At 38.3% G+C, this 14,932-nt stretch overlaps 2 protein-coding genes across 3 annotated transcripts; one reads left to right on the top strand and one right to left on the bottom strand.

Annotated features, from left to right (window-relative positions):
* The first annotated feature begins 122 nt into the window (after window positions 1-122).
* On the top strand, window positions 123-6,720 carry LOC127432483 (mothers against decapentaplegic homolog 9-like). 2 transcript variants are annotated; one of them, XM_051683602.1, is made up of 6 exons: window positions 123-596; window positions 1,433-1,693; window positions 2,144-2,254; window positions 2,849-3,070; window positions 5,285-5,541; window positions 6,334-6,720. In XM_051683602.1, exons 1-6 carry the CDS (start codon window positions 182-184, stop codon window positions 6,475-6,477), a joined length of 1,410 nt encoding a protein of 469 aa, XP_051539562.1. In that variant the 5' UTR covers window positions 123-181; the 3' UTR covers window positions 6,478-6,720. The 2 variants fall into 2 exon arrangements, with proteins under 2 accessions (XP_051539562.1, XP_051539563.1); XM_051683603.1 differs by having other exon boundaries at window positions 2,147-2,254.
* A 1,932-nt stretch (window positions 6,721-8,652) lies between these two features.
* rfxap (regulatory factor X-associated protein) lies at window positions 8,653-11,968 on the bottom strand. Its single transcript, XM_051684487.1, has 3 exons — window positions 11,294-11,968; window positions 10,119-10,229; window positions 8,653-9,362 (listed from the first exon to the last, which is right to left on the bottom strand). The coding sequence occupies exons 1-3, from the start codon at window positions 11,663-11,665 to the stop codon at window positions 9,267-9,269; spliced, it is 579 nt and encodes a 192-aa protein (XP_051540447.1). The 5' UTR covers window positions 11,666-11,968; the 3' UTR covers window positions 8,653-9,266.
* Window positions 11,969-14,932: the final 2,964 nt, after the last annotated feature.

Consider the following 14,932-nt stretch of genomic DNA (forward strand, 5'->3'; position numbering starts at 1 on the left):
AACTGGTGACTTCCTGAGGAAAACATCTCTGTCAGGGGGCTTCCTATAAGCCAGACTGTGTAATGGCCATTAAGAAATAAACTGAGGCTCTTGTGTTCCTGGGTAGAAGTGATTTAGAACAGATCTCCCTTGTGTGCCCCAAGCATTGTGCAAAATCCAGTCCCAAGTGTCACCCTATCCCATGATGCACTCCACCACATCCATTACCTCCCTCTTCTCCTTCACCAGTCCAGCTGTGAAGAGGTTGCTGGGCTGGAAACAGGGAGATGAAGAGGAGAAGTGGGCAGAAAAGGCTGTTGATTCTCTTGTAAAGAAACTAAAGAAAAAGAAAGGAGCCATGGAGGAACTCGAAAAGGCTCTGAGCTGCCCCGGCCAGCCCAGTAAATGTGTGACCATCCCTCGTTCCCTGGATGGAAGGCTCCAGGTGTCCCATCGTAAAGGTCTGCCACATGTCATCTACTGCCGAGTGTGGCGCTGGCCAGATCTGCAGTCCCACCATGAGCTCAAAGCACTGGACTGCTGTGAGTTTCCCTTTGGCTCCAAACAGAAGGAGATCTGCATCAACCCCTATCATTACCGCCGTGTGGAGACGCCAGGTATAGTTGCATAAAAAGTTTGTGATCCCTTGCATTTACCCCCCAAAAATGGTATGGTATATACAGTATGTGTGTGTGTGTATATATATATATATATATATATATATATATATATATATATATACATACACACACAAAGATCAGCCACAACATTAAAACCACCTGCCTAATATTGTGTAGGCCCCCCTCGTGCTGCCAAAACAGCACCAACCCGCATCACAGAATAGCATTCTGAGATGATATTCTTCTAACCACAATTGTACAGAGTGGTTATCTGAGTTACAGTAGACTTTGTCAGTTTGAACCAGACTGGCCATTCTCTGTTGACCTCTCTCATCAACAAGGCGTTTTCATCCACAGAACTGCCACTCACTGGATGTTTATTGTTTTTGGCACCATTCTGAGTAAACTCTGGAGACTGTTGTGTGAGAAAGTCCCAGGAGATCAGCAGTTACAGAAATACTCAAACCAGCCCATCTGGCACCAACAATCATGCCACGGTCCAAATCACTGAGATCATATTTTTCCCCCATTCTGATGGTTGATGTGAACATTTACTGAAGCTTGTAACCCATATCTGCATGATTTTATGCACTGCTGACACACGATTGGCTGATTAGATAATCGCATGGATGATTTATTATATATATTATAAATATATATATTTTTGTTTTTGTTGTTGATTTGTAAACAGATTTTTTATATATAGATATAAAAATAATTTTACACACATATCACATTTTCTCTTTTCCTCTGTAATAATTTTGACTTTATGCATTAGTATATATCTGTAAGTACTTGCTCTTTTATTTCCTGTCTTTTTCTTTTTTTCTCAGTGTTGCCCCCAGTCCTTGTGCCACGTCACAGTGAGTTCAACCCCCAGCACAGCTTGTTGGCAAAGTTCCGGAACGCTTCCTTACACAATGAACCTCTCATGCCACAGAATGCCACTTATCCAGACTCCTTCCCTGCAATGCCCTGCAGTTCATTCTCTTCGTCTCCCTCCAGCTCTTTAAATCAATCCCCTACTGCACACAGCTACCCCAACTCCCCTAGTAGTGGGACTGACCCCGGGAGCCCACCCTACCAAATCACAGGTACAGTTCTACGCTGAATAGGGAGCTGTTTACACCGAATGCATTTTTCGCCATATGTTTTAAATTGTTTTTCTATGTAAACCTATGCTTGACGAATGTCTTTGACCTTTGCATCGCTGTTTTTTTCAGCATTTCTCACATGTGTGCATTGTTTTTTCAATGCTGTGTCAGGTTAAAAGAACACTAACTTTTAAAAACACCTGTGTTCTATTTTATTCGTTTTGTGCTGTGTCTAGTTTTGATGTTGGTGCATCTACCAAATTCATGCTCTTTCAATTAGATCTCATCAGTGAAAAGTTCTTAGGCAATTCATTTGGTGATTTTGTATCTCAGCTTTATAATATTATAACTCCCTTACATGAAAATTTGTGCAAAAGAATCACATAATTCAAAATCTCCCCCATTATTAAAAACATGTACAATTAATTTAAATGCCTCTATGTTGCACAGCAGAGACGCCTCCTCCACCCTATAGTATGATGGAGACTACCCCCACGGAGGATGTGAAACCAGGAGAAACCTCCAACCCCAATAAACTCATTCTGTCAGCACCCCATATAGGTGAGACTCCTGCTAGTGTTAGACTAAAAATACTTGCTGAGCAATAAGTACTCTAAAATGGACAGTGCCAGTCTTGCTTTAAATGTTTGGACACACCTATTTACAGTAATCTGTGTTATTAACAATTTACGTTTTGTAATAATAGTAAAATCCTGAAAACTATGAAATAACAGAAATGGAAGTATGGAAATTACATATGTATATAGTGACTAAACAATCTTGTCAAACAGTTTAGATTCTTCAATATAGCCACCCATTGCCTTTATCGGCTTCGTAAACTTTTGACATTCTCTCAAACATCTTCATGAGGTACCACTTGGGATGCTTTCCCAACAATTTTGAAAGAGTTCCTAGGTATGATATGTGTCCAAACTTTTGACTGGCATGGTATGCTGCTTAAATTGCTCAAGAAGAAAATAAACATGTATTAAAGGTTTTAGATGAAAGTGTTTATCTGTAATTATTTGTATTGTCTTTGTTTGGAAACTCTGAATGCATCATAAATATGTAATCAGACCTGATTACTATGAAGTATGAGATGATAATGCATTTAATGAATGGCAGTAAGATACAGTATTTTATTTATTCTACCAGACTTGAGGCCGGTATGTTATGAGGAACCAGAATACTGGTGCTCAGTGGCGTATTACGAGTTGAACAACAGAGTGGGCGAGACATTCCACGCCTCCTCCCGAAGCATTCTGGTGGATGGCTTCACAGACCCCTCCAACAATAAGAACCGATTCTGTCTTGGATTGCTGTCCAACGTCAACCGAAACTCCACCATTGAGCACACACGCAGGCACATAGGCAAAGGTTTGCTTATTTTTTTATTTATTTATTTATTTTCATATTTTTGTTTTTGATGTTTTAGGGGGCATTAATTTGGACCAGAAATGAACAAAAAACAGTATGCTTTTAGAAGATCACATTGCTAATGATTTTCCTCTTGGAGCAATCACATGATTTTTGTCTGGCGGACGATAAAATGGTGAATAAATCCCAATGATTAACAGATTAGAATATGATATAGGGACTTAAAGGGATAACCCAAAAATTAAAATTCTCTCATCATTTACTCACCCTCATGCCATCCCAGATGTGTATGACTTTATTTCTTCTGCAGAACACAAATTATGATTTTTAGAAGAATATTTCAGCTCTGTAGGTCCATACAGTGCAAGTGAATGGGTGCCAAAATGTTGACGCTCCAAAAAGCACATAAAGGCATCATAAAAGGAATCCATATGACTCCAGTGTTTTATTCCATATCTTTTGAAGTTATATAATAAGTGTGGGTGAGAAACAGATACAAATTGAAGTCATTTTTTCCTAGAAATTCTTATCCCTGCCCATTAGGGGGCAATATGCATGAAGAATGTGAATTGCCAAAAACACAAGTAGAATGTGAAAGTGAAAGTTAAAGTGGAGCTTGACTAACCAGGGAGGAGAATTTAAAGTAAGAAAGGACTTAAATATTGATCTGTTTCTCACCCACACCTATCATATTGCTTCAGAAGACATTGATTAACCACTGGAGTCTTATGGATTACTTTTATGCTGCCTTTATGTGCTTTTGGCATTTAAAAATGTTGGTACCCATTCAGTAGCATTGTGAGGACCAACAGAGCTGAGATATTCTTCAAAAAACTTTGTTTGTGTTCAGCATAAGAAAGCAAGTAATACACATCTTGGATGGCATAAGGGTGAGTAAATGATGAGAGAATTTTCATTTTTGGGTGCACTATTCCTTTAAAGGTAGGCTCTTTTGTCTTAGACATGACCTCTCAGAAGAACACCCTAGGAAATACCTAGCAATGCCCTAGCAGCCACATAGTTATGCAAAACCAGAACCCATCTATCAAGGGGGAGGAGCCTTTCAAGGTTAGCAAAACAAAACAAGGTTAGCAAACAAGGCGGTTCTTTTTGAATGGATGTAAATAAAGGGGGTGCTTCAGTATGTTGAAAAAAACTTATTTTGTGAGGAAACAGCTCATCACTTAATGAACTGACAGCCTGTCTGCTAATCTTCAACATGTTTTACACACACAAAAAATATCATTTGGAGTTTATAATGATAAAATTGCTGTTTTATAAGAGAAGTCACAGACAATTTTCCAACAGGTAGGTGTCAGTTTATGGCTCTCCCCATTCACTTGTATGATATAAGCAAGTGTGTTGCTGGACACTATTTTAATGCTGCCAGTTAGAGTTGGCCACTCAACACTGCACTTCAGAAAACCAGAGAGAGTCAACACTATCCACACTATGAGGCTTTTCTCAGGGTGCAAGATCAGTGTCACTGTGCCAGTGTTGGAAAGACATTAAGTGTTGCCATAGGTTACAGAATTGACAAGGAAAAGCATGCACACACACACTCACACACACACACACACACACTGGGCAGATCTGGATAGAGGCCAAGTTTGGGTTCCACCGACTTGTGAGAGATCCTGTATGGAAGAGTGCCAAGAGTAACAACATAATCCAGATCAGGGTAGTTCAGGAGAATGGATATTATGAAGGTTTCCGCTTGGCACATGATGAAACATGATGAAAGTTGGGTTTGTGGTTTTGGGTTTGTGAGCACTCAGATTTCTGGGATTTACTAAGTCGTTTCCAATGTTTGTTCAGAGGTGGTGTTATTATTACTTTTCATCTGTGAACTTTCCAGTTGTGGTAAACAAATTTTTATAAAAGCCACTTTAAATGTGATTTTTTATTCTTTTTGTGGATGAGTTAAGTCCAAAAATGTCCTAAATACTTATTGTATCTGGCTTCAATGAGTTGCGCAACTATAGGATTATGGATCTAAATCTATATAGCTAGACAATAAGTGAACTTTTCATTTCAAAGAATTGGTAATGTTATGGTAATGAAGGATACTGTATGAGATGTACTACTGCGACTGTCTCTGTAATAAGTGTCTCGTTAGATGCTTTAGATAAAATCTTAATTTAATTGCCAATTTAAATTCTCAAATTTGCAATTACTAACTCAATTTTAAACTTTCCCCCATCTTCATCCCAGGTGTGCATCTCTATTACGTCGGTGGAGAGGTGTATGCAGAGTGTCTGAGTGACAGCAGTATTTTCGTTCAGAGTCGGAACTGTAACTACCAGCATGGTTTTCACCCAACCACTGTTTGTAAGATCCCAAGTGGATGCAGCCTCAAGATCTTCAACAACCAGCTGTTTGCCCAGCTGCTGTCACAGTCAGTAAACCATGGCTTTGAGGTGGTCTATGAACTCACCAAGATGTGCACCATCAGGATGAGTTTTGTCAAGGTAAAGAGGTTTATGTCGTTTATGTGGTGTACAATGCTACAATATAGTATACGATATGTATGGATGAGGCAAGCAGTTATTATTGCTCATACCTCGGGTTCGGTATTTGAACAAACTCTTAACCCCAAATATTAAACTTTAAGCAAGCAGACGATTTTTGCCTGAAAAAATTAATCTCACAAATAAATTTCACATTTAAGAAAGGGTCCTTATATTGATGTAGGGACCAGCCATATTTAGAGACCAGATTATCATAGAGACTTGGGGAGTGGGCTAAATATAACTATAATAATAAAAAATAATTCATTAAAGATCTTGTCGTGTTAAGTTTATTAAAGATGCACTCAGTAACTTTTTGTTCGTGTCAAAACCAGAGTGGATTTGGCTTTCAAATAGATTATCTTCTATGTGTTGCTATGCAAACTTAAGATGTAGTTATTCTAATCTTTGGCTTGCTGTTTTATGGTTTTTGGGCTGCTAAAACACGCTGTGGATCATCACAGCTCTAGGGTTCTCTGGTTGCTTATTCAAGCTCATATGACATACAGATTTTCCAATTTGTGTGTTTTTTTTAATTTTTTTTTTATGTATACATACTCACCACTTCCACACTAACATATGCATTTGCAGAATGCACAGGTTTGTAGTTTTTACAGTCTGTCAGTCAGTCACTTGTTAAATAGTTCTGTAAACAAGGCCTTGTATTATTGCAGTTAAAAGAAGCAAGTAGGATGACCAAGCATTCAAAATTAAACAAGATAATTCAGGATATTTCTTTCTCACTCTTCTCAGGGCTGGGGTGCCGAGTACCACCGTCAGGATGTCACCAGCACCCCCTGCTGGATAGAAATCCATCTACATGGGCCACTGCAATGGCTAGACAAAGTTCTGACCCAAATGGGCTCCCCACACAATCCTATCTCCTCTGTGTCCTAATGTATTTGAAACAACAAAGCCAGATGATCAGAGACAGGGGAATATAGTTCTTCAAAAGACTTTGTAGCGCCACAGGACATAATGCTTTCTCTCTTGTGAAAATATCTATGTGATTTCAATGGGTGTTTATGGTACAGGTAGGGCCAGTGGTGATATATGTACAGTATCATGTCGTTTAAAACAGTTGTGTGGTTAGACAAGTGTTGCATTTTGAAATAAAACAATAAAGATTACTACTTTGCAGTATGTAGTAGTTGAAATCAACTCAGAAAGCATCTCACCAATAGGAAGGCAAAGAAATGTGTTTTAGGTACTTATTCCAATGTTTGCTTGGTATTCTGTTTGTGTCTGCAGTTTGGCTAATATGTGGCTTCTATATTCAGTTTTAATACACAGGTTCCCTCCTATTTGTGCTTGTTTATTTTATGTGCCCAAGAGAATATGACAGAAGAGGGAAAAATATTGTTTAAAAAAAAAAAAAAAAAACGTAATATTTGGTAACAATACTTATAAAGCTGAAAAATGCAGGTTATCAATCCTCACAAGATCAATAAAAACTTTATTTGATTGCTCATAGTAACTTCCAGCTTATCTTTAAAATAATTAGTTGATTAAACAAATGTGTGTGTATGCTGTCTTTCAGCTACACTCAAGACGCATATTATGGAAAGTACATTCAAATGTCTCCTAACTTTGCTTCATGTACAGGTGCATCTCAATAAATTAGAATGTCGTGGAAAAGTTCATTTATTTCAGTAATTCAACTCAAATTATGAAACTCGTGTATTAAATCAATTCAATGCACACAGACTGAAATAGTTTAAGTCTTTGGTTCTTTTAATTGTGATGATTTTGGCTCACATTTAACAAAAACCCACCAATTCACTATCTCAAAAAATTAGAATATGGTGACATGCCAATCAGCTAATCAACTCAAAACACCTGCAAAGGTTTCCTGAGCCTTCAAAATGGTCTCTCAGTTTGGTTCAGTAGGCTACACAATCATGGGGAAGACTGCTGATCTGACAGTTGTTCAGAAGACAATCACTGACACCCTTCACAAGGAGGGTAAGCCACAAACATTCATTGCCAAAGAAGCTGGCTGTTCACAGAGTGCTGTATCCAAGCATGTTAACAGAAAGTTGAGTGGAAGGAAAAAGTGTGGAAGAAAAAGATGCACAACCAACCGAGAGATCCGCAGCCTTATGATTGTCAATCAAAATCGATTCAAGAATTTGGGTGAACTTCACAAGGAATGGACTGAGGCTGGGGTCAAGGCATCAAGAGCCACCACACACAGACATGTCAAGGAATTTGGCTACAGTTGTCGTATTCCTCTTGTCAAGCCACTCCTGAACCACAGACAACGTCAGAGGCGTCTTACCTGGGCTAAGGAGAAGAAGAACTGGACTGTTGTCCAGTGGTCCAAAGTCCTCTTTTCAGATGAGAGCAAGTTTTGTATTTCATTTGGAACCAAGGTCCTAGAGTCTGGAGGAAGGGTGGAGAAGCTCATAACCCAAGTTGCTTGAAGTCCAGTGTTAAGTTTCCACAGTCTGTGATGATTTGGGGTGCAATGTCATCTGCTGGTGTTGGTCCATTGTGTTTTTTGAAAACCAAAGTCACTGCACCCGTTTAGCAAAAAATTTTGGAGCATTTCAGGCTTCCTTCTGTTGACCAGCTTTTTAAAGATGCTGATTTCATTTTCCAGCAGGATTTGGCACCTGCCCACACTGCCAAAAGCATCAAAAGTTGGTTAAATGACCATGGTGTTGGTGTGCTTGACTGGCCAGCAAACTCACCAGACCTGAACCCCATAGAGAATCTATGGGGTATTGTCAAGAGGAAAATGAGAAACAAGAGACCAAAAAATGCAGATGAGCTGAAGGCCACTGTCAAAGAGACCTGGGCTTCCATACCACCACAGCAGTGCCACAAACTGATCACCTCCATGCCACGCCAAATTGAGGCAGTAATTAAAGCAAAAGGAGCCCCTACCAAGTATTGAGTACATATATAGTAAATGAACATACTTTCCAGAAGGCCAACAATTCACTAAAAGTGTTTTTCTTATTGGTCTTATGATGTATTCTAATTTTTTGAGATAGTGAATTGGTGGGTTTTTGTTAAATGTGAGCCAAAATCATCACAATTAAAAGAACCAAAGACTTAAACTACTTCAGTCTGTGTGCATTGAATTTATTTAATACACGAGTTTCACAATTTGAGTTGAATTACTGAAATAAATGAACTTTTCCACGACATTCTAATTTATTGAGATGCACCTGTATATTCATGTTTGAATGTACATCAATTACTGATCTGTTAAGCATTATGTTAATGACTAAGTAATTATTAAGGTTACAAAAAGCATGAAATAAATATGCTCATTCCAATTCCATTCCAATAATCACAACAAAATAACAGTAACAGCTGGCAATTTATAATTGCTTATCAATACTTTAAAATGACACAATAAAATGACACTACACGTAGCAGAACAGAATGGCAGTTTAAATACATTTTGACATACAGTAGATTTAGCTGTTAATTCATTTCATGATATCAAAGAGCTCCATGATGTCAGCAATATATTAGATCGATCAGATCCATTTAAAATATCCCAGTTCTCATCACTGGTACTAAACACTATCTAGAGTGGCTTCAGGTCACAGATACCGATAATCTTCAGATCAACCGAATATTCCCCATTTAAATATATTTGTAAAAACATGATTGCATAAAGCCCTTGACAGGATATCCAACAGTCACAGGTAAAACATCTTCAATCTTCAGTAGTTGTGCTGGGTTTGGGTGCGATTCTGTGTGGTCAGCAAACGTTGTTGCTGCTGTAGGAAGCTGATGACTTCTGGACTTCTCAGCAGAGACTGTCGACAAAAACAACATTAGCTATCACTTTAGAGAAAGTGACTTTGGCAAGAAAAAATCAGCTAGTAAAAGGAATAGTTTAGGTTAAGTTTAGAACTAGTACTGACTGATTCATGAAAAAAAATCATTCATGAGATTTGGCATAGTAGGAGTCATTCTTGAATCTGACTAACTTGGTTCTCAAGTTGAACTCACTAAAGTGGTTGCAGTGAGTGGTTCTAAGTTTAACAGCTAACTGGATTGGCCTGTTACTACAACAAAGCTATTATATGCCTTCAGAAGACTTGAAATATTGTGTCATGTTGACTTGAATGGTGCTTTTTTGTCCTTTTTGAAGCTTGAAAGCTCATGTCCCCATTCATTGTAATTGCATGGAAAAAAGCAGCCAGTCCATAATTCAAAATGTCTCCTTTCGTTTTCCACAGAATAAAGAATGGGGTTTGAACAAGCAAGGGTGAGTAAATAATGACAATTTCTATTTTTGGGTGAAGTGTTCCTTTAACTTAAATGCAATCACACATATAATAAGGCAAGTGAGGTTTAAGATGATAAAAGATTCCCGACCTCAATAAGACATTAATAAGTCAATCAACAAAGGCCCGTTTCAGAAGCTTAAATTACATTTCCATATTCCATTTGACAGAACAGCATGAATTATGCATCAGCTACTTCATAGACCCACACAGACTCATTCAAGTAGACTTGCTATTACTCTATATGCAAAGTCCCGCAAAAAGGTGTTTTGATGCACTTACCAGTCTTTTCTGATTCAACACCTGCTCAATGAGGGAAGGTCTGGCTGGTCTATCCCCCATAGTACCCAGCCGTTGCTTAGTAACAGAGACAGGCCTCTCCTCTGAAACCTCCTACAAATAATTGTAGGTGTAAAGAGATTTTTTTTTTTAAAGCAATTTCAGATTATCTGTGGTTCAATAATCAAAACAAATCCATAAAAAACATAAGAGCATAGAACACAAATTAAAGCCGAATAAACCTAAAAAGTCCAATCTCTATTCCTTTAAGTTAGGAATAAAGACAGGACTTTTTTTTTATTATTATTATTTTAGGTTAATTTGGATTTAATTTAAACTATTAATTTAAACCATTCCTTTAAGTTACAACTTAAAGGAATAGTTCACCGAAAAAAGAAAAATCTCTCATCATTTATTCACCCTCATGCCATCCCAGATGTGTGTGACTTTCTTTCTTCTGCTGATAAGAAGTAAATATTTTTAGAAGAATATCTCAGCTCTGTAGGTCCATACAAAGTAAGTGAATGGTGAACAAAACTTTGAAGCTCCAAAAAGCACATAAAGGCAGCATAAAATTAAAGTGTACGACCCGAGTGGTTTAATCCGTGTCTTTAGAAGCAATCGAAGTGGTTTTGGGTGAGAACAGACCAAAAATCAAGCACATTTTTCCACTGTACATCTTGCCAATGCAGTCTATAGGCACGATCAACGAATTCAAGTTCGATTACACTTCCTGGTGCTTGACTCATGCGCAAAAGCACTAGATGGTGCTAGGAAGTGCAATCGAGCTTGAAATCATGATCACCAAAGAAACTGCTGATGTCAAGATTTATAGTGAAAAAGGAGTTATATTTTGGTCTGTTTTCACCCAAAACCGATAAGATCGCTTCTGAAGACATAGATTAAACCACTTGGTCGTATGGATCAGATTTATTCTGTCTTTATTTGCTTTTTGGAGCTTCAAAGTTTTAATCACCATTCACTTGCATTGTATGGACCTACAGAGCTGAGATATTCTTTAAAAAAATCTTTGTTTGTGTTCTGCAGAATAAAGAAAGTTATACACATCTGGGATCGCATGAGGGTAAATGATGAGAGAATTTTCATTTTTGGGTGAACTAGCCCTTTAAAGTTAACCAAAGTTTTAAAGTTTATTTTTCAAAAAACAAGCTTCTTACTTCTAACTTTCCTGATGACATGGCCTGGTCGCTTTTCTTCTTCTTATATTTATCCTTGTACATTTTATTACGGTGTTTTTTGCACATCCAGGGTTTCCTGGCTTTTGCCACCTGTGTGGTGGTCTCCGTGCAGCCGTCATAGATGCAGGTCTTGGGCACATTCTCGCTCTCTCCGGACGTCTCGTCGTCGTTGAGCTCTTCGGGACTCACTGCTCCGTCTCTCGGGTCAGACGTCTCCAGCACGTCGCTCTCCTCGTCGGGATCGTCCGCGTCGTACGGGAAGTTCTCCTGGTCAGACGGGGTGGTGCTGCTCTCCGCGGGTCCGGGGGTTTGACCACCCTTACCCGCAGAATGAAGCACGTTGTCGCTCATTTTGTCTTTTAAAGGCACGATTTAAATGCTTAGTAATTCTCAGCTGTCATGCACTGTCCTCAACCTTGTTTTCAATAAGGGGGCAAACCAGACCTCTCCTTTTGTGGATTGGCACACAATAATTTAATTTGAATTTAAAATAAAAAGTCTTTGATTAAAACACGGGCTCCTTTCATAGTAGTAATCCAGAAAACAGGACCTATGTGCATCTTAAAATAGAGGAATAGCCCGCTTATTATCTTTAAAGGACCCCCTTGTCAAGACAAAAACAAAACAATGATGGCGGCGTTAGAGACTCGCCTGCACATGATCAGACTGGCGCTGCGAGGGCGACCTCTAGTGGCACCACACGACAGCACAGTTTAAATAAGAGTCATTACATTATTAGATGACAAAATATCAGCTATAAATAAAGCTTTAACTGAGGTTACTCTGCTAGGAAGACTTGTGTGAACTGACCTTTGGGACATTTTTGTCTTTTTCATTTTTTTTTTTTCGATCATTGTGTTAATGCCAACGGCAAACATTTTGCCAAAGGTGTGTATTTTTGGGGGAATTTTGATATTTCAATCTCAGTTCTTATAATACATCTATAATACATCTATAATACACTGTGTACACAAAATAGTTACACTCAGGACCTTAAGGACAAAAATGTCCCCATTGAAACCCATTAAAACGGCAATATTTGATCCCAGTTCCAGTAAAGCATAAAATCATGAATTCTATGATATTATGCTTTCATTCCGGAGCCCTGGCTTCAAAAATATTATCTTTTTAAATTTTCCACCAGATGGCACCATTTTTCTCATGTTTAGCCTATGGAGCAAATACATGCTTTTTTCCTATTTTCTGTTTGCTGTATTATAGAGCAATGCAGGCCAATTGAATAAATGATGCAGCTAAAATTGTGTGTGTGTATTGGTATGGATGTCAGAGTGTGTTTTGTATGTGTGTATTGAGAAATTTATGTGTATGTGTGTGTGTAAAAAAACAACATTAGCATTATGTAAACAAACTGGCATTTAATGAATGAATATTTCGTAGTTATGATCAGGACTGTTGTTGGTTAAAAAAATTAACTAATTGAAAGTGGAAAATAATATTAATATATAATATTATTATGCCAATTTTTTGATGCAGACATTTTTGTCCTCTAAGAACCTCTGAGTAACTTTTTTAAATTCACGCACAAGGGTTAAATGACTATGGAAGTAGTTGGTTAAAAGTAATTGCTATAACATGACTGAGAAAATTAAAGTTAGTACTGAGAAAAGGTCTAACATAATTTGCGTACTATATTGTGTTTCAGTAACACTTTACAGTAAGGTTCTATTTACATCAATGCGTTAGGTATCATGAACAAACCATGAACAATATACACTATATTGCCAAAAGTATTCACTCATCTGCCTTTAGACGCATATGAACTTAAGTGACATCCCATTCTTAATCCATAGGGTTTAATATGACGTTGGCCCACCCTTTGCAGCTATAACAGCTTCAACTCTTCTGGGAAGGCTTTCCACAAGGTTTAGGAGTGTGTTTATGGGAATTTTTGGCCATTCTTCCAGAAGCGCATTTGTGAGGTCAGACACTGATGTTGGACGAGAAGGCCTGGCTCGCAGTCTTCGCTCTAATTCATCCCAAAGGTGCTCTATCGGGTTGAGGTCAGGACTCTGTGCAGGCCAGTCAAGTTCTTCCACATCAAACTCACTCATCCATGTCTTTATGGACCTTGCTTTGTGCACTGGTGCGCAGTCATGTTGGAACAGGAAGGGGCCATCCCCAAACTGTTCCCACAAAGTTGGGAGCATGGAATTGTCCAAAATCTCTTGGTATGCTGAAGCATTCAGAGTTCCTTTCACTGGAACTAAGGGGCCAAGCCCGGCTCCTGAAAAACAACCCCACACCATAATCCTCCCTCCACCAAACTTCACAGTTGGCACAATGCAGTCAGACAAGTACCATTCTCCTGGCAACCGCCAAACCCAGACTCGTCCATCAGATTGCCAGATGGAGAAGTGTGATTCGTCACTCCAGAGAATGCGTCTCCACTGCTCTAGAGTCCAGTGGCGGCGTGCTTTACACCACTGCATCCGACGCTTTGCATTGCACTTGGTGATGTATGGCTTGGATGCAGCTGCTCGGCCATGGAAACCCATTCCATGAAGCTCTCTACGCACTGTTCTTGAGCTAATCTGAAGGCCACATGAACTTTGGAGGTCTGTAGCGATTGACTCTGCAGAAAGTTGGCGACCTCTGCGCACTATGCGCCTCAGCATCCGCTGACCTCGCTCTGTCATTTTACGTGGCCTACCACTTCGTGGCTGAGTTGCTGTCATTCCCAATCGCTTCCACTTTGTTATAATACCACTGACAGTTGACTGTGGAATATTTAGTAGCGAGGAAATTTCACGACTGGACTTGCTGCACAGGTGGCATCCTATCACAGTACCACGCTGGAATTCACTGAGCTCCTGAGAGCGGCCCATTCTTTCACAAATGTTTGTAGAAGCAGTCTGCATGCCTAGGTGTTTCATTTTATACACCTGTGACCATGGAAGTGATTGGAACGCCTGAATTCAATTATTTGGATGGGTGAGCGAATACTTTTGGCAATATAGTGTATATATATATATATATATATATATATATATATACACACTACCGGTCAAAAGTTTTGAAACACTCATTCTTTATTATATATGTATTTGTTTCTCACATTTTAGAATAATAGTAAAGCCATCAAAACTATGAAATAACATAAATGGAACTATGGGAATTATGTTGTGACTACACAAAATCCAAAATAAATCAAAACTGTGTTATATTTTAGCATCTTCATAGTAGTCACCCTTCGCCTAGAATGTGCAGACATGTACTCTTGACATTTTCTCAACCAACTTCTTGTGGTATCACCCTGGGATGCTTTTTAAACAGTATTGAAGGAGTTCCCATCTATGTTGGGCACTTAGTGGCTGCTTTTCTTTATTATTTGGTCCAAGTCATCCATTTCAAAAACGTATTAAATTGTAGTTTTATAATGAAATAAATTTATATGGTGGCACAATTATATTTTTGTTTACAAAACTAATTTCAAACATTTAATCATATGCCTTCAGATCAAAAGATTTTTAAGATCATGAGAAATATTTCAGTCAAGTGTTTCAAAACTTTTGACCAGTAGTGTATGTAAATAAATAAATAAAATAAATAAATAATAATAATAATAATAATATATAAATAAATAAATATATATATATA

The sequence above is a fragment of the Myxocyprinus asiaticus genome, chromosome 42 (assembly GCF_019703515.2).
Source record: "Myxocyprinus asiaticus isolate MX2 ecotype Aquarium Trade chromosome 42, UBuf_Myxa_2, whole genome shotgun sequence".
Taxonomy (NCBI): Eukaryota; Metazoa; Chordata; class Actinopteri; order Cypriniformes; family Catostomidae; genus Myxocyprinus; species Myxocyprinus asiaticus.